Below are 19,455 nucleotides of genomic sequence, written 5' to 3' on the forward strand. Positions count from 1 at the left end.
GAGCCTGCTGCCTGCAGCCGCTGCTGTTCAGGCACCTCCACTGAAACCTCACGGAGCTGGCTCAGAGGACAGCAGCCTGGGGCAAGCAGCGCACCAATCCTGCCCGACCCCACCTAAAATGCTGTGCGGTGTCTCCCACCGCCTTCAGCCCCCAAATCCTTGCAGCTGAACCGAGCCTCACTGCGGGGCTGAGTGCACTGGACGCAAGGATGAGGGTACAAGCTGATGGGAGCGTCCCCATTTCTCCCCCAGACGCGGCCCTGGCGCTGCTTTGTTTGGGGAGCTTTGCTTTGAAGCTACCCTTTGTGTCACCCCCTCGGCGGCGCGCCTGCTTTGTCCTGCCAGCTCAGCCATGGAGTGTTTACAAGCCGCCCTCACCCTTCCCGGCTGCGGTTCAGCTCCATTGACACCGAAGGCAACAGACTCCTCTCTCGGCGTGTGATGAATCAATTACTTCCTCTGACACTCTATTACTATAGCCCTTACATCTCCAGATTGCAGATGAAAAGACAGGCTGAGAAGGGGGACAGGGAAGGGGAGAGGTCTCCTGAGGTCTCCATCAATTGAGTTGTTGGACATCTGAAGAAATCCCCATCTGCCATATTTAAAGACACAGAGATATGTTTTGCTCCCGAGCGGCAGAAAAATCAGAGGGTTTTCACAAAAGAAAACCTAAGAAATCAAATGGGTCAAAAAACTTCAACAAGGTGCAGTGAGCAGAGATCAATGGGGAGTCAGTCCCCTCTGCTGATGGAGATCCCAGACCTTGTTCCTGCTCAGCTTATCAGCCAAACATCAGCATTACCAAAGGCACAACGTGTGCCAGCCAGGCGTTACACCTTCCCCTCTCTCTGCAAAATAACAACATAAATAACGCCTCACACTAACGCTCGCAGAAGAGGAAGGAAGCTGAACACATGCATAAAATCTCCTGCTGGCAGCAGGCGACGGGGGGGGTCCTCCTTCTCGCTGGACATCCGTCAACAACCCCCGGCTCTGCGGGCTCCCGGGGGGTTTCTGACACATCGGCTGCTTCCCGTGCAAGCAGCACGGCCTCGGCAGCTCCCACACGGGGCTCTCCCACACCACTTTCCTCACACCCACCTCTGCCTTCGGTGCCTCTGAAGGGAGTGAGACCCTGCTGCTGGCTGTGCCATTTGTATCAGGGTTTAGTAAATTCTTGGCATAGGATTTCTGCTGTCAGAACCCACTACTTCAGGCTCTGCCTCTATAGCCATTTGTGAGACACGAGTATCTCCACATCTGTCCTGGTGCTACCTCGAAACCCCCACTATCCTGCTGGACTGGGACTGCTCAGCGACGCTGTACGTGGGTCCCACGAACCCTTTGGGATTCAACGCAAAAACAACCACATAACCAGGTCACCCACTCTTTCTAATGATCTACATGCTAGGCCAGCATCAGGAGGCCTTTCCGCGGTGTCTGAGCTGATATATCAAAGACAGTTGCTTAAAACATCCTAGCTGTGATTAGTGGACCATGACTGCTATTAACTTATAAGGAATTCCAGAATCACCAGGCTGTGCTTTGCAACGTATCATTACATTGCCAGTCACCGTAATGTGCAGCCGCTTGATTTAAAGAAAAGGGAGAACTTGCCTCCTACCAAACCTCACCTCTCCCAGGTCTTTCAAACAAGCTCTGTGCTGAGCTCCGGCCAAGAGCAGCCAGCAATTTCTTCTGTTTTCAGTCTGCTCTTCGCAGTCTGTTCTTTTTATTTCGCATTCATATTTAATTGCAGGATTCACACCCAGCCAGAAAGGCTGGGAAGGAACCAATTGTCGTTTGTGGCGCTCTGACCTGGCCCTGAGTGATGCTGCAACGCGGCAGCCTTTGGCAGGGGATGTGTAAGGCACTGTTGCTATCTGGATTGGGTTTTGTGCCTGCAGATGCCCAGGTGGGCACCTCTTCTTTATAGGGTGAGGAATTTAAAATGATTTGTGAATGCAGGAACAGTAAATCAATAGCAGGGAAGGGGAAGGACCCAAATCTCACAACTCCCAGCCCTGATGCTGCTGGTGAGTCTGTCACTCCTCTGCTACAGCCTAACAATAGGCATGATATCCATGAAAAAGGCTGCGTGCAGCTAAGGCAAACAGTTGCTCATTAAAAGCCTAATTCAGTTCCTATGGAAATCAAGGTAAAACCTCCTGCTGCCTTTACCAGGCTTTGCATCTGGTTCTTATCCAAAAAGGATGCTTTCTAAAATATCATTCTGGTCCCCCCTCACACCACTAAACCTTCTAACTCCTGCATCCAGACAGCAAACCCATGACACACAAGTGCCTGCTAACCCCACTGTATGATGCCAAAAAAGTGATGAAGGCTCAGATCCCTACTGGCACTTAGGCTCCCAAGGCCACCTGTTTGGGATGAGCCTCTACAAACCCAGGGGACGCACCGGATGCTGGTGAGCAGTGTGACATTGGAGACCCCAAGAGCATGCCCTCGCCCACCTCACAGGCTGGACACAGCCTGATCCCCTCAGGAGAGCCACAGAGCGAGCTGAGCCCTCTCAGCTCCGCAGATGGGCAGCAGAGTCCAGAGATGTGAATCGCCCCGAGCTGGTCAAACGTCACTGAGGCTAGCCCGCTCTTTTTGTCTTGTTTTGGGAAATGACTGGGGCTGGACAGGAATTATGAAGCATACAGCGGATACTGCATGGAGTTAAAAACCAGCAGAAGCTCATTTGAAGACAAGTTGAGCTGCAGTGTCATGTTACCCAGACTGAATTATTTCCTGTACGTTAGAAATGTTGCTTCTGGCTACCCATGCCACAAACGTATGAGCAAGCAAATGCTTTCCTTACCATCTCATCTCTGACTTCCTCCCTCCACAAAGTCACAGCCTTGCAGGAGACCCAGTCGCTTCCCACTGCAGCCTGGTGAAGAATCCCCCTGAATTCCCACGGCTCGCGAGCACAGGGCTGGGGCCAGCGCCTGCGCTGCTCTGCAGGAAGGACACAGAACTGCATCGCGTCCCAGTGCCCCGCTCCTGGAAGCACAGGCGATGGCATGCTGCCACTGGGGGCCTCGCTGTGCCCATGTGTCAGACCTTTGGCAAGGCACCAGTGAGTTATTGCCAGCATCTCCTGGGGGAGAACCCCCCGAGATGGGCACCGGGTGCGTGGCACCTTCCGACGTCGCCCCCTGGTCCCCTCTGCCCCGTGAGCTGGGAGCAGCGCTATCTCCTGCTGCGTCTGCCCCATCTTGGCTGCACACCAGGACGCCCAGTGTGGTTCTCCTCTCTCAGCATCACTGTATTGCAGGCTTTTATGAGGCCACAGTCACAACTGCACAAATTTCCTCCTAATGGTGGCCGCAGTTCCTTTTTCTGGAAACCCCCAGGGCCTGACATGGGGATCCAAACACAGGAAGAAGAATCGGACTTTGCAGCTTGGAGCTGTCCCCAGTTCGCAGCCTCCTGCCTGGTTTTGGAGCCCAAGCCCTGTCTCCAGAGACCTTCGCCAGCATTTGGCAAGTGCCACCAGAGGGGGCTGCGAGCCGCGGCTGCATTCCCCCAGATCCTGCCCAGGCAGGGAAGAGCGGCCCCAGTTAGCATCCCTTGCTGGGAAGGATCTGCCAGAAAGGGCGACGGCAAGACCTGGTGGCGTGGCCTGCCTGGAGGTCGGGCTCGTTTTAAATAATAACACCCCACTGGCACAGATGCGATGACTCAGGCGAAAGGTCTGCTGCTCGCAGAGCGAGTGTAAGCCTGTGCGCTGCGGTCTGCAGAGCGTGCCTCTGCCATGTGCAGGCAGGAACGTCCCGGCACCCAGCGCGCCTCTGCACAGCCCAGTGCCCCGGCACAGCCAGCGAGTGCAGCTGGGGACAGCAGAGCCGGCAGCCAGTCTCTGGAGGGAGCTTTTAATGGTCCAGAGAGAAATCTAGGAGTGGGAAGGACGTGGGAATGGAAAAGGTGGTTGTAAAGGCGGTGATTCACGCTGAGCTGAGGTTTCTGACTTGGATTTTCCAAGCGAGCAGCACAGACTGAACAGAGAAGTGGCAGCTGGAAAGGACTGGGCAGCTGGGGCACAGCCCCACTGGGAAAAATGGTTCATGTCACTCCTGGGATCAGAAATAAACCCTGGCATGCACAAGGCTACCCAGCCACCACCGTGCCATGCCGTGAGGCAGAGTCAGAACCTCTCAGGGCAGCAACAGCGTGCTCTTTTCCACTGGGTGCCACCTCCCTGTTCAGGGAGCAGACACCGACAGCGCAGGTCCCACTGCCCGAGCCACAGCTGTGCTCGCAGCGCAGGGAGGAAGCAGGGTGAGTGGACAGGCTGTTGCAATTACTTCTGAATACTTTGGCAGTGTCTCATCGCAGTATCAAGCTTCCTTTTTGGCTGTGCCGTCACGCTGTGTCCCTGGGGCTGCAGGACAGGGTGAGCAGCGGCCGGGGTCCCAGGCCCCTCTCACGCCCCCCTGTAAGGGGAGGCCCGCCACAACTGGAGCACAAGGGCTGCAATTGCAGGAGGTGGCCAATTTTCTTTATCTGAAGTGTTTTCCAAAGTAAGGCGCTTCCTCAGAGCGCAGATGAAGCACAGAGATAGAGAAACATCTTCTGGGGCTTCAATTATACCCAATTACTCCTTTGATGACGGCTGGTGGGGGGGAGGGGGGTGCAGTTTCTTCACGCAGCTGGACACGGCCGAAAAATAAAAGCCCAGATGTGTCTCTGGAGAAACAATAGCTATAATCAGCACCCGGCGAGCCGCCTGTCGCTGCCACCCCCGGGCACCCACCCGGGCCCAGCCTGCTCGGTGCAGGCTCCGACAGCCAGGCAGCTCCAGATGCGGAGCTGCGGCGCTTTCCGGCCAGCTGCCCGGCGAGGGGAAGCCGCTGACCTTTCCCTGCAGGTCCCCAGGGTGCCAGGAGCTGTGCAGAGTGCAGGAGGAAACGCCTCCTGTCCCGGAGGGAAGCCCGAGGCTGGTAGGAGGATGGCCAGAGGGGACGCATTCAAAGCGAGGAGATTTTCACAGATATTTTTGTAGGCCTTAGGATGGGGTTTTGGAATGTAAATGTTATGCTCGATGAGGAAGAAACTTTAGCCTAATAAGGGAAAAATAAATGGCGAAGGAAGAAGCAACAAAGGAAGTGGTTATGGTGTTTACCTCTGGCAGCTGGAGCACGGAGCACAGGCTGGCCCTGCTCCCGCTCAGAGCTGCCAGGTACCAACACCAGGCCAGGGGGAACCTCGTCTGCCCAGAGACCGAGTGCCAGCCAGGTTCATCAGCCTGTCATCCTGGTGTGAGCGTGCGTTATATCAATGGTCAGATGGCAGAAGAAAGGCTCTGCCTTGAGATGATGTTTCCTTTGTGCTGCACTCCCATTCCTGCTGAGGTTCCCACTCGCAGCTGCAGTGAGACCTTTGCTTCCTCACTGCAAACCCTCTGACACTCGGATGGTATTTATTACTGCACGGTCACCTGTTAATACTGCTTCATGTCCGAGCAATTACACTCTGTTAAGATTTGTCTCTCTCTGGTAGGTCACGTAAAAACAGAAAGTCTCCTTCCCATCTGTTCCTTTCAGGCAGTGTTCCTCTCGCATTGCTTTCACTGATTTAGTTACGGTTCCCATCAGGTTCTTTCAAACCAAACCCGGTGCTTGCCCTGGGGGCAGGTACCTGCACGCTGCTGGGCTCCCAGCTCGTATCGGGGGGCCAACAAAAGCCCAGGTGCACTGTGGATGAGCCCTGAGCCCTGTTTCACTTGCACACACCCAGCTGCTGAGGGAACAGAGATGCAGGCAAACTTCACTTTCAAGAGAGGCTTGATGGTAATTCTGGTTTCTAGAGAGCAATGCTGCTGCTCAGCTGAGTCAGGCCCCTGAGAAACTTTCCTCACCATGCACGTCCCGTGGAGAGCTCTGGGGACCAAAAGCCTCCTCACAAACCCTCCTGCAAGGCTGCCCTGTGCGCCCACATAGAAAAGGAAAGTATCGACGGATGATCTGCCACAACAAAGCAGGAAGCAGCAAAGGGACAACAGCTCCAGCGGTCGGGGCAGCCCTCCCAGCTTGCAGCACCCGCAGCTCAGGACCAGGCCCTGCTCTTTCTCAAGCAGCAAAACGTGGCAAAAGTTGCCCTAAGTATTCAGAGCCGTAAGCGACAACTTCACAGATGTAGAGGAGAAGCCAGGTGCCCGTGGAGGTTTCTGGCTCTCTGGCTGACCTGGCTTTGCTTGTCTGAGGCCTTGGAGAGGCAGAGACCCTCCTGCCCAGCTCAGCCCCCGCTCTACACAAATTGTCCTGCCCGATTTGTGCTGCATACTCTGCAGACTGAGAACGTAGGCCTATAAAGCTTTTATTACTATGAATTTGGGACAACTGCATTAGCTCTGAGAAGGCTATACAGCTCAGCCGGTACGAGCAATAATAAAATCTGATAGCAACCATTATTCTCACGAGCACTGCCAAGGCCTTGTTGTGTTCATTTATGCCCACATTAAGCCTGTCTCTGCCTTCTCCCCTCTCTAAATGCAGGCCTGATCCTGCAAAGTGCTAAACTCCTTGCGCACAGAGTGACTTCATGGAGAGTTCATGGTGCTCAGAGCCTTATTAGCCCAGGCTTTATCTGTAGGGGGTGATCAGATCCCCAATGACATCAATCAGCACACCTTCGTTACAGTTAGAGGAGTTATGCTGATTTACGGTAGCTAAGGATCCAGCTCTATGCTTTATAACCCTCAGTACATCATCAAACCCATGCTGAATTCTTTGTTCTCCACAGGACTGATCCTACAGCCCCATAAATGCTTCCCCAGTCCCTCTGTCCTTTTTGCAACCAGAGTCCCCCTCTCCATATATAACCTCCTTTTAATCAACAGGAGCAGCGTGTCTGGCAAGACTGCTGTGTCAGGCCCGCTTTAGGAGACCCCGAGCTCCTTCACAGCTCGGATATCCCTGCAGCTGGCTGCAGATTCCAGATGAAACACACAGGTTTATACGCCTGCCGAGACCGTGTTATTAACTCAGCCTTTTATGGTGCCCTTTGATGCTGTTAATTATTCTTTACTAGCTGCTAATTGTTTTTCCTGGACATCTAGTTTCTGAGCCCCTTCTTAGGGGAAAAAGAAGAGTAAACAAAACCAATACCCGAGTTTACTAAGCACAGCAGAGCAGGCACTGTGGAGAATCAGATCCAGCCAAACACTCGGACCCTCAGCCCAAACTCTCAGCCTCACGTGACCTGAGCCTGGGTCTCCAGCCCCAGGGCTCTCTGTGCCGTACCTCTGCCTCATTACACACCAGGAAATTACTTTGCTCTCCCAGCGTGGTTTAAAAGCGAAGCCACCACAACACAGAAGAAAACAAGCTGCTTCTTAACTCAAGTCAGACTCAGGCTGAAAGCCAGTTAGCTCTTGCTTTTAGGTGATTTCAGGCTAATGCAACAAGTTCAGTCCTGTGTGTGCTCAACCTATGCGTCCAAAGAAGCATCTTACATCTGCCTGGCCGGTAAAGGCACACCTGCCCCTGAAAGGCAATGACACGCAGCACCACAGAGGCTCAGGCTGATGTTTGTTTTCACACACAAGGGAGCACCACGCCTGTACTGCCACACAAAAGCAGGAGAATATGACTGTTTACTAGAGAAGAAGAGGAAGGCTCTTACTTGCAGTCATGCTTTTCGATTTCGAAGTGAGGGTTGAAGTTGAGGATGATCTTCTGGTTGGCCTCGGGGGCGTAGATGACCCACTCACAGTTCTGGTGGGAGGGGTAGTCATTGGGGTACCCCGGGGAGGTGATGTACCCGGCGTCCTTGGAGTTCAGGCGGCCCCCGCACGGCTGAGCTGCAGAGACATGGAGGGAACACGGCATTAACACGGGCTGGGGGTAGCAGCTGGGGGCAGCGGGTCCCTGCAGGCCAGCATTTCAGTATCAATCTCTGGGCAAGGGGAAATTACTCTACGCAAGAAACTGACTCTTTTCTCCTTCTACCTTCTGCCACACTTACGTACCACATTTCACACAGAGCAGAAAAGAGAAATAAATGCTCTTGCCTAGGCAATTACAGAGCCATAAAGTAAGAGACAGATTGATATCAGATCATCTGGAGCTGCCTCATTTTATCCCTTCCTTTGCAAGCTGCTCCATGGCAGTCTCCCACAGCCACCTCGAGAGACACCAAGTTGGGACAGGAACAACCCTCGGGACAGCTGCAGGAGCGCAGCCTTTCTGCGCTTGCTTCCCTCTCCCCAAACAGCTCCGCCTGCCCGCACGACCCCGTCTTGGCAGGCTGGCCTCCTCCTCCTCCTCCCCAAACCTTTCAGGCAAGCCGAGCAGTTGGAATTGCAGACTGCGGTAATCAGCAGTGGTGGTTTTGTGGGGCTAGCCCACAAATTGCTGGCAACGATTACATGGTGAGCAGAGGAAGCACTCCCAGCTTTGGGTTAGAACAGGCCCTGGAGGGTGATTTCATCTTCAAAAAAACATTTAATCTCATGAACGCTCCAAATCAAATTTATTATTGCATTACTTGCTGGGAGGAAAATCTGCATCACAGGGTCAATTGATAACGCACTACCAATCCCAACAAAGTCCCTTTCTCCATGGGGCCCCCATTGCGTGCCTCTCCTTTGCCACTGCCCTGTCCCAGCACCATGGCCCCACAGCTGCCTCCAGACAACAGCACTACCTCCTCCTCCCCAGCAAAATTGGCAAAGAAACAGCCAGAGCCTGTGGCCCCTCCGCAGAGCAGCCAGCCAGGAACACAGAGCGGCCAGTGCTGCCCTGCTGACCCTGATCCTGTGCTGAGACGGGCTCCCCATTCCCTGCCCTTGGGCAATGGGGTGAGACATGGGACACAAACCTTTGAGTGTGCTCCAGGGCCTCTGCACCAGAGGAGAAGCCAGAAACAGGCACCACGAAGGAAGGGGCAAAGAGGAAATGCTGTCCCCACCGCGAGCCTCCCCACACAGTCCGAGCTGTCCTCCTGCCACAGCAAGGAGCAGGAGCAAGGCAGGACCCTCATGGGTGACGCTTCCTGGAAAAAGGTGCAGCAGCAGCAGGAAGGTCCTGCCGGGGTCTGGCTGCCCCCTGGGAGCCAGGCTTCCTTTGCCCTGAAAAAGCACTGCCTCCGTTTCCTCCATATTTTTGGTGCCCTCTAACACAGTCATTGTTTAAAATAACTTTCTTTTCACACACCCAAAGGCATCTCTGCAGCCTTCTCTTTTTCTTAAAATAATCCTGTAAGAATCCTGAAAAATATGAGGGGAAAAAATTGCAATGCTGCCACGGAGGAGCTGAGAATACCAAAAAACATCTGGTTTTGTTCCACAGGAGAGCTTGCTCAACACACAAACATTTACAAACCTACAGTTTTGCACAAACCTCTTTTCTCAGCAAGGCATATTTGCCCACACACGTGTCTCTGTGGGTTTGGGGGAGGCAGGGGGGGAGAGAGACACATTCACGTGGAAGAAAGAAACTCACGGACTTGTTGACATCGCCGTACAAATAGACGTGTAATTCACACTTCACTCATGTACGCACTTTCACACCTTCTCCTAAAAATTCACACCTCGTTTGCACACATGTCCACCCCCTCCAGCAAAGAGAAATATTCAAGCTGCGGATTATTTTTCTTGGAAAGGGCAAAGTCTCGAAGCTATGAAAATACAGTCAATCCTTCCACACCTCGTCATCCCCTCCCCGTCTCTCCTGCTTTCACACACATGCTACCCGCTAGGCTGATACCACCAACATCACCCACCGCTCAGAAGCTGCTAGCCCCTCACTCGTGCCGGGTACTACGAATACTCCGGGAGCCATTGCAATCCAGCCAGCCGGAGGGGAACTGCTATGTGAACAAGGGTACCAGGCTCCGGCTTGCTCTGGCTCCTCCCTGACAGCTGAAATCAGGAGCAGAAAAGCAGTAATGTTCACCTACCCTAATGTTAGAAACTCTCCCCTTGCCCTGGGAAGCTATCACAGCTCAGTGGGACCGAGGTAAGGAAGACCCCAGGCTCGGCCTGATTTCAGGTCAGCTCGGTGCTTGGGTGCCAGGGGGAGAGGGACCAGAGCCCAGCTCTCTGCATCTGTGGTCTCAAGGGTAAAAGGGGACAAGCAGGTGAACCCTCTGAGCAGCCAGGAGCTCCAGCCACGTCCCTCAGGTGTTTAGAGACCTCCAGGAAAATGTCACCATCTTTCTGCGGCAGGGAAGCCCTTCCACCTGAAGGAAAGCTTATGTGCCTCTCTGAGAGGAGCAGACTTCAGCCTTTCATTCATCCCCCCAGGAAGCTCCACGTTAATGAAGAGGGCGACTTCAGTACAGCTCCATCTCGTCCACGCACAGCACCAGGCTAGGCAGTGGGCAACAGTGTACCAGGGAAACAGGGGCTTCTTAGAGTTATCTGAAGAGGTAAAATGACTTTAATATCTTTGTAATTGTTCTGTTGGGCTTTTTTTCTATTGATTCACAGTATCTAGCAGACAAACACCTGCAACAAAAAAATCCATCATTGCGCCCACTGACAGACAAAGGGTTTGTCTCGGCAGACATGCCAAGCACTGGCTTTGTATATAAAACCAGGTCTGTTTTGCACACAGAAGAGGTTCAAGCTTCTATATAAATCTGTCTTTTAAAACTGATGCATTGGATCCATGCAAGAATAAAATAAAATTTAAAAAAAAAGTAAGAAAAAAGGCGAGTGGCATGGCTACTGCCCAGGCTGTGCGCTTTGGAAGTGAGATGTGCTCTGCAGCTAATGGACTCTGGCAGCTTTCACCAGCCCTGAATTCACTTAATAAAATTAAAATTGAATTCTGAAGCATTCACCAAGGCTGCCAGGTGCACGGGACACCCCACTGCTCAGTTGGTGAACGTGGGCTTGGAAAGCCGGGGCCCTGCCAGCCCGCGGGGCAGTGCAGCTGGGGAGGCTCTGCCCATGGCCAGGCCGCGGCCAGCAGCTGGTGTGGAGGCCACAGAGGTTGACACTTTTCATCAGTGCGGGAGTGGGAAGGGGTTGGGATGGGCAATCCTCAGATGCCCTCTTTCCTTATGGCCCACCAAGTGCTTGGGTTACCCCAGCAACCCAACAGGAAACCTACACCAAGGCATAGGGACGGAAAGGGAGGACTGGGAGACGCTCATGGGGGCAGACTCCCACAGAGACCCCCGCTCCTTTGCTGGACAAAGCCTCCCCCAGCTCCCCCCAGGGCTGCAACGAACGGTCAGGGGGACCCAAAACTAGCAGCCCGGCCCCAGGAACCTCCACCCACACTTGGGGTTTTCAGCCCTGTAGCTCATCAGCATATGCTGAAACCTTCAGACGGGAGCAGCGTGTTCTCCTACTTGAATTTCCTGCTGATTAAACCCCACTGGATTTTCCTCACCCCAGGAGAGCAGGGCTCGCTGTTATTGTTGGACCCGCAACACAGAAACTAAAGCCAACTCTGCCTGTAACAAAAATAATCATCACCAGAGAGGCCCGTTTCACAACAAACACACACACTACAGCCTCTCAGAGTCGGCAGCGTCTGGCAGGGAACCATCGCACGTTTTGATCCGCTGGGCTGCGTTTACTTTGGGGCTATAACTCAGGGCTGTGTGCAGAACACAAGGCGCTCCTGCTGCCCCAGAGGCCGGCAGCAGCGGCAGTGTCTGTGCTGCTCAGAAGGAGCAGCCTCGAGGGCACCAAGGGAGCGAGGTCCTGAGAGCCCCAAATCACCAGGAATTACTTTCTGACCTCCTCACTGATTGCTCTGCCCTGCACAAGCCCCTGCACCCAGCTCCATGGTCTCTTCCCACCAAGGAAGATTTCTACATGCCGGGATTCAGCGCTGGGCAGGGGAGATCTGCCCCGCTGCGAGATACGGGGCCAGGCGAGGAGGGCCGAGCGCTCCCAAAACTGCTGAACTTGGCTTGGGCTCTTGTGCAGCAAACTGTGCTAGAGTCAAACAGCTCTTCCAGAAGCTGAGTTTTTCAAGGTCCACGTGCATCCATGTGCTTTGCCAAACCCCGGCACAGATGGAAGAAACAGATCTCTTCTGGCGGGGGTTCACTGCTGCTAATGTCCACCCTGCCTCATTGCCAGGGCTTCAGCCCCGGGCTGACGCTGCAGGCTCCCAGCACGGTGTGGGTTGAACCTCAAACCCCAGGGCACAACGTCCACAAGGGGCTGGGACACAACTGGGAGCTCTTGGATTTACATGTACAGCTTAGCCATTGGCCAAGGAGAGACGGAGCACAGAGGAAGCTAATAAGATTAGCAGTTTTTTTGTTTTTTTTTTTATCCCCAGTAGCATAGATCATATTAGCAGGAGCATGTTTGCTTTGGATTGTGAGATAAAGCTTCAAAGGCTTCCTGAACAAATTAATGGACAAACACACCCAGAAAACACAAGGCACTTGCACGCACAGCTCATCCCCGAGCGACACTCGTGCCCACAACTGGGGATTTCGCACAGCCACGGCAAGTTCCCTGAACATTTCGCCCAGGGTCTTCACCAGTTTAAGGAGAATTTCCCTTAAAAGTAGCCTCACAGCAAAGCAGAACGTGAAGACCGCTTTTGTGATCTGAACTAGGGTTCTGTTTGAATCAAAGCGTCTCAAGCCTGTCATGAGACAGGCTCATAAAAACACTGTCTGGGCTCAGGCAAGAAAGGAACGCGCCAATCCATCAGTTCAGGAATGCGGCCGTTTGACCACTTCCTAAGGCAACTGGGGAAGGATGCAATATATTCACTTTATAGTGCTGGACAGCAATGAGAGGGGAACTCCGGAAAGCTCAGCAAATGGAACATTTTAGCTGTGAGCCTTTGCAGAAAGAAATCGTTTAAAATTATTTTTAAATAGGAAGAGAGCGTTTGAGGGAGGAAGAGAGAGAACAGGATTTGGAGATTTCTCGTACCTGCACTTTCTGTGCCATGTTAATCCACAGAGGAATTAAATGGAAACCTGAAATAAAGACCTACTCGAGCTCCGTTGTGGAAAACTAGAGGGCCAAATCCTGCAGGCAAATCCAGGTAATTTGCTTTCAAATCACTGGAGTTCAGCTGATTTCCAGCCCTGCAGTTCTGGATAGCTGCTTTCCAGGGGCAGGCATTGGTCTGTACCACTTGTGACTTGAGTCTGAGGCAACCTTGACCTTCAAATGTTGTAATTTTAGGGTTTTGGTTTTTTGTTCCCCCAAACATTTGTATCTCTGACGAGGCTTCATATCCTGGTTTTACATGGTGCCACCTTCACTAACTTTGTTATTTGTCATCTTATATCACAGGCTAATGCAATTCCAATAGAACCACTGGCTTAATTTTGTTAGTTTTTATATATAGATGAGCACACAATTCTCCTGGCTTGCCCACGAACGTAATTGGTGGGTCTGGAATTACAACTCCTGGCTACTGCGGTAATCATGCAAGAGGTGCGTGAGCGTGTGTGTATGTGCACAAGGGAGGGGATAATTGCACGTTGGACTTTCAGGAACCATTGCCTGTTCCTCCTGCCTCTATCTTGGATTCCCAGGGGTTTGAAATCTCATGGAAACACACTGCCATCCCCCAGGAGTAGGTGGCAGTTTTGGGAGACCTTCATGCTGCAGATCAGGCAGTGTCTGAGGGAACCTCACCAGGACTGCAGGCAGGGAAACGGAGACCAGGGGAGGCTTGAAGGCTCAGAGAAGGGGCAGAAACAAAGCAGAGGCTTCCTGCATGGCAGCCTGCCGCCTTACCTGTGGGCTACACTGGGAACCGATAGGAGGATGAAACAATTCGCTGAGACACCCCTGTGAACACTATCAAAACCAGACTGGTTCGAGGGCCACGGAGGAAAATGAGAGACATTTCCAACTCCACACATCAAAGAAAGAGCCATAGATTCACCTAGGATTCCTCTGAAAAGCGCTTCAGGCTTGATGGAAGGTGCTCAGTGCCTCTGAATTACTGACTACTATTGTTATTATGACAATTCCAAGAAGAAACAAAAAAGTGTATCTTATCTCTCATAGTTCCCTGTGCTCTCCCAGCTCCCTCACACCTTCCGAGCCCATCTGTCAGGGCTCGTTCTTCACAAAAACTCAAATCCCAAGCTTTCCCCACCAGTTTGTCTGCCTCTTCCCGATGTGGCTGGCAGAGCCTCTCTTGAATCCTTCCCCACCTCCCTCCCAGGGGTGCTGTCAGAGCCGCAGAGCAAAACCCAGTGCCTCGGTGGCAGGTGGGTGGGACTGGACAGGATGGGACAGGATGGGGTGGGACGGGACGGGATGGGATAGGAAGCAGCTCCCCTGGAGCCACCTGGTGAGAGGCCCCGCTGCAGCTCCCCCCGTGCACACTGCTGAGCAGCAGCAGCTTCAGCCTTTCCGACGAGCTGCTCTAATCCAGCTACTGCTAAGCCTTGCTACCAGCACTGAAGTTATTACACATTCTGGCGAGCATCTCCAACACATTGTTTCCTGCTGAGCACATATTCAGCGGTCAAACAGAAAGAGAGGGAAGCGGGAGCGAGCCTGGGGACATGCACGAGGGAGAAAGTTGTGGTGAGCAGCTGGGTGCGCGAGGGAGAGCACAAGGGAGAGCATGGGGAAGGGCACGATGCAGGAGTGCGCGTGGCAGGCAGCAAGGCAGGGGGGGACCAGCGGGGCTGTGCATGTGAGGGAAAAGGTACAGACTTGTGTGCTGGTGGAGACAGAGGAGGAGCGAGGGAGATAGTAAGGGTTTGTTTGCATTTGCGTCTACATGCCCAGTGCGGCAGGAGCTTCTTCCCTCCCTCTGCCCACAGGCATTCCCTTAAAAATTCGGTCTTTCAGAAAACGACAGCATCCTTTTGGTTTCACCATCTCCCTCGGAGGGAGATGCAGAGAGAGGCATTCAAACCCCACACCAACAGCACTTCACAGCCAGGGGTGACCGGCCAGAACAGCTGGGGCAGATGCCTTGCCTTTGTCTCACACGCACAGGCAGAAATCAGGGCCGGTTTCAAGGACCCGGAGCCCAGCACCTCATCTCTGGGGCCCGTTTCCTTTGACTCACTAAGTACGAAGAAAGGGTGAGAAACGTTCAGACAGAAAGTCTCTGCAGCCATCCATCGCTGCTAGCAATACTTCTAGCTATTTTCCATGCCGACTCACTGCAGCCTGGCTTTCTGCCTTCCCCATCAGCTCGTACCCCTTTCCCCACCCTGTTTGGGAACGGGCAGCCCCACCGAGGCTGCAGCTGGGGGGCTGGCCCCCCACTGTTACCCTAGCACCCCCCGTGTCATCCAAGGGCACTGCTGGCAGGCAGAAAGGCTCACAGATCCGAGCTGTCATTCCGAGCGCTTGGCCCTGCGCCTGCCGACCTCGTCCTGACAAACCTCCCCTCCATGTCTGTGCTCGTGTCTCCTCGCTGCACAGGCATCAAGCCTGGCTCGGGATCCAGCCTTCCGAGATTGCGATTTGGCTCAGGCAAGGGGAAGGCTGACCCTTTGATTCTGAGTATGATTAAAACCATGCTACTGTAGCGCGAAGCCGTGTGCAACACTGCTAGCAACAGCCCTGATTTATGTTGTTGCTAGTATTGCGGTTTCCACCAGGGTGTAGACAGGGATTTCGAAAATAGCCCAGCTACCTCTTTGTCTGTGTGTGTATTATAATTAGAAACGTGTCAAAGGGCTGTTACAGAGCGAGGGTAGAGCTGGAAACGTTCAGACCCGCTTCTGCCCGCATCTCTGTGCCGGCACCGTCAGCCCCAGCCCGGGTGTGTGCAGGCACATCGGCTTTCCACACTTCCCGGATTAGACAACTGTATTCCCGAGACCCCGTGGGGACGCGGTGCTGGTGACTTCACTGCACAATGGAGAGCAAGTTTAGCAGCTTCCAGCCTGCCCTCAGGCTGCTGCAACCTGCCCCCACCACCATGGCTAGATGCCGACTTCTTCTATTTCGATTTCAGATAGGATCACAGGTCTCAGATATAGACGATTTATTTTCCTAGCACAGCTGGTCTGTCAGAGGTCATATAATTTGGCAGCCATCCCAGTGCTTAAAAATTAATTTTTCCTTATTAATACAACTGGGGGTCCCACAGGATAGGATCCCAGCCTTATCTGAACCTGACAGCTTCCTAAACCCCATGAAGGATGCTTTCTCCTCTCGGGCTATCTGTGGTACAAGGCCACCACGTCCTAGAGCCCGGCGGCACTGGAGGTTTCTGTGAGGAAACCGAGCCATCCGCCTGGAGCAGCACAGCGCTGGGACGGGGAGCGCTGCCTCCTCCGGCCCAGCAAAGCCGGTTGCATTCCCACTTTAACCTCTGAGCCATGCCGAGGTAGCAAACATGGGGTAAATGCCACGGTGGTGTGAGCGGGGAGGAGAAGGAGCCGGGCAGGGAGATGGGGAGCGCCCCGCAGAGCCCCTGGGACGCGCACGGGGTCTGCCTGTCGCTCCAGGCACCACACACGGCGATTTCGCTGTGGCAGGAAAGTTAGGAAAACAAAATCCAACATCCTAACCTGGGTCAGAGCCCCCCACTGAGCTTGTAGCAGGCGCTTCAGTGATGCTCCTGACAACTGTCTGATTCCTAGGCTAAAAAAGCTTTTGTTCCCCGTAAGAGCGGAGTTAACAGCACAACGGGCAAAAGGCGTTACACCACACTTGTGTGGGTGGGTGCGCGTGTCTGTGTGTGCGCGGCTGTGCGCCTGCTTGGCAGCAATTTGTTTTGGTCCCCCTCCCCACCTCGCTACAGCTCCTAAGCCACCACTAAAAATACCAGCTTTCAGGCAAACTATTGGGAAGGCTTCGAGAGCGAGCTTCGCTCAGAGCTGCATAAACATCGTCTGCGTGGCGCGGTACTCGGGTCACTCAAACCTGTTACTTTCTGACTTGATTGCGTTTTAAAGGAAGACGAAAAACACACAGCCATCCAGCCTCCAGATTTATCTTCCAGGGTCTCCCACCCACTCCCCTCCGTGGTTATCTCAGGGTTTGCTCGGCTACATACAAATTGGCAGCTGCACTGTTTATCTCTTGCTGTAGAAATATTGCACAAGGTTTTTTTCCAGGCGGATTATCATATTATTGTCTATTAAAATCATCTCCCCTCTCTATTAACCTCCCTCGGGGAACCTTAAGACGGACTTTCGTAATGGGGGAAGGCTTTCAGATACACCAGACTGAAACATAAATCCATCTACCTCGGGCATGTTTTTCTTACTAGGCTGGCTAATTTACTGGAGCTGAGCTTCGCCCGACGGAGGCGCGCGTCCCGCTACCCCATACCTTTGCTCACTGGGCTCACAATCAAGTCATTTGACCAGGTTTCAAGCACAACAACAGCGTCTAGGCAAAAAAGCTGCTGGTGTCAGCCGCAGGGAGACAACTTCCTTGCTGGCTCGAACACCATGTGATGCTCCGCTTAGCCGGGAAAACCCCGCATTCAAATAAACATTTCTTACAGCGACCGAGCGGCCTCGGCGACACAGTCGGCTCGCTCAGAAAACCCTTCCCAGCAAGAAGTCCTGCTCCTGAGCCCGCGGGAGGACGGCAGGAGGTGGTCACACCGACACACACGTGCACGCACAGGCTCGGCAGCCGCAAGGATCGCAGCCGGCGCTGGCCGTGCATCCTCAGGAGCAAGCCCCGGGTCAGCGCCTCAGCACAGCACCCACGCCAGGGGAGCAGACAGCGCCTCTGGCACGGGGACCACGTGGAAAGGCTGGTTCACTCAGCAGGGGCCTCGGAGGACTTCACCCCTTCTCTTTACCCCCGCTGAATGCTTATTCATTTATTTTCCTAAATGAACAAAAGATGGGATTTTTTTTCTTCTTTCCCTTACAGCCGTAAGGAAAGGAGGCGATGCCAACCAGCAACTCCATGCACAAGAAGCGTGTGCCGGGAACGTCTGTGCCTCGCTGCTGCAAGAAAGGGACTTTCTCAGCGGCAGACTCTCCCACTTCCCTTTCCAAGGGGGAGGCGGTGGCCATGCGGCTTAGGGCAGGGGGAAAGCAGAGGGGCAGGGAGAAGGCACGGACAGACCCTTGCCACCTAACGCTGCCTGGGTCACACCATGGATAGGGACCCTGCGTGCCCCACAGCCGGCTGGGGCACGTCCTGTGGATCCAGCTAGTGGCAGGGAAACCCAGCTCGGCAGCTGCCGGCTTGGCACCACCGTCCTGCCGGGCAGCTCCTGCAGTGGTGACCGCAGATGGAGCCCCATGAGGGAGGCCGGGTGGGCACAGCCCTCCCTTCCAGCGCCTGCTCCAGCAGGGACCCCACCGCCCCCAGTAGCCGGACCCAAAGCCTGCTAATCAGGGAGCAGAGGGCCCAGTCTCGGCTGGCCCCCAGCCGGAGCAGCCCAAGGGCCAGGACGGGGCTTCATCCCCCTGCCCGCTGACAGCACGGCCCGGCTCGGAGCCGCCAGGTCCCGGGCCGGCCGTGCCACAGCCGTGGGTCCGTGCCCACCGCGGGCAGGGGGCCCGGCAGCCGGTGCCCCCCTCCGCCAGCCTCTCCCGCTGCCGGCGCGGCTCCCTGCGCCCCGGCACACGCCTCGCCCCGCTCACCCAAAGTTTCCCGGCGTCGCAGCCGGGTGCGGTGCCCGGGATGCGGCGGCTCCCCGCACGGAGCGGCACCGCAACTTCCCGGGGCCGAGGGGAGCCGGGCGGCTGCGGGCGATGCGCCCCGAGCCCGTCCCCAGGAGCCACGGGCGCGCATCCCCCCGAGCCCCCGAGCGGGTCCCGGGGCCGCGCACGGGCACCCGAAAGTTGTGCGGCCGGGGGCATCCCCGCCTTACCTGTGTCCGCCGTGCCTCTGGAGCCGGGCAAGCACAGCGCTAGAAATCCCCACGCCAGGAGAAACGTATCCATCCTTCGCCAGAAATAAATAACAACAGCGGGGAAGAAAAAAAAGAAAAAGAAAAAGAAAAAAAAAAGGCAACCAAAGCACCAGCACCGAGGAAAAAAACCCAACCGGCACCACCGAGGCTGTGCAGGGCCGGGCTTCGCCTCCCTGCCCCGCTCGGGGCTCGGCGGGGGCGGCTCCCCCCGGCCGTGCGGGGCTGCGGGGCTGCGGGCGGTGCCGGGGCAGCGCCTGTCCCCTAGGGCGACCCGCGGGGCCGGCGCCTCGGCATCCCCCGGGGCGCGGCGGCGGCGCTGGCGGTGTCGGTGTCGGTGTGGGTGCGGGCTGGGGCGCCGTCTGCGCCTCCTCTCGCTCCCCGCCGGCGCCTCGCAGCCTTTTCAGGCAGGGCGGCATGTGGCTGGCAGCGCCGAGCGGCAGCGCCGCCCCCCGGCCCCCCCCGGCCCGCCCGCGCACCGCCCCCTCGGGGCGCCCGCACCCGCCGCCCGCCCCGGCGCCGCCCGCAGGAGCCCCCCGCAGCCCCCCGCAGCCCCCCGCGGGGCCGGGCAGGCTCCGGCCGGGGGGAGCCGAGCCCGCGGGGCCCCCCGCCGCCGGGAGCCGCCGGGAGCCGCCGGAGGAGCGGAGCGGAGCGGGGCGGTGCGAGCCGCAGCCAGCCGGCAGCTGTC

General features: G+C 55.3%; 1 protein-coding gene across 6 annotated transcripts in view; it reads right to left on the reverse strand.

Annotated features, from left to right (window-relative positions):
* The window catches only part of NRP2 (neuropilin 2), an 84,389-nt gene extending 65,186 nt beyond the window's left edge, over positions 1-19,203 (reverse strand). For 4 of the 6 annotated variants that reach the window (XM_082763256.1, XM_082763257.1, XM_082763260.1 and 1 more), the window contains exons 1-2: positions 18,729-19,202; positions 7,639-7,816 (exon numbers count right to left, since the gene is read on the reverse strand). In XM_082763256.1, coding sequence (XP_082619382.1) covers positions 7,639-7,816; positions 18,729-18,801 — 251 coding nt within the window. In that variant the 5' untranslated portion in view covers positions 18,802-19,202. Of the gene's footprint in view, positions 1-7,638; positions 7,817-18,728 lie in introns of all 6 variants that reach the window. The other 2 variants (XM_082763255.1, XM_082763258.1) reach the window with 2 other exon arrangements.
* Between the last annotated feature and the right edge of the window lie 252 nt (positions 19,204-19,455).

The sequence above is a fragment of the Aythya marila genome (genome assembly GCF_965140915.1).
Source record: "Aythya marila genome assembly, chromosome: 6".
Lineage (NCBI taxonomy): Eukaryota > Metazoa > Chordata > Aves > Anseriformes > Anatidae > Aythya > Aythya marila.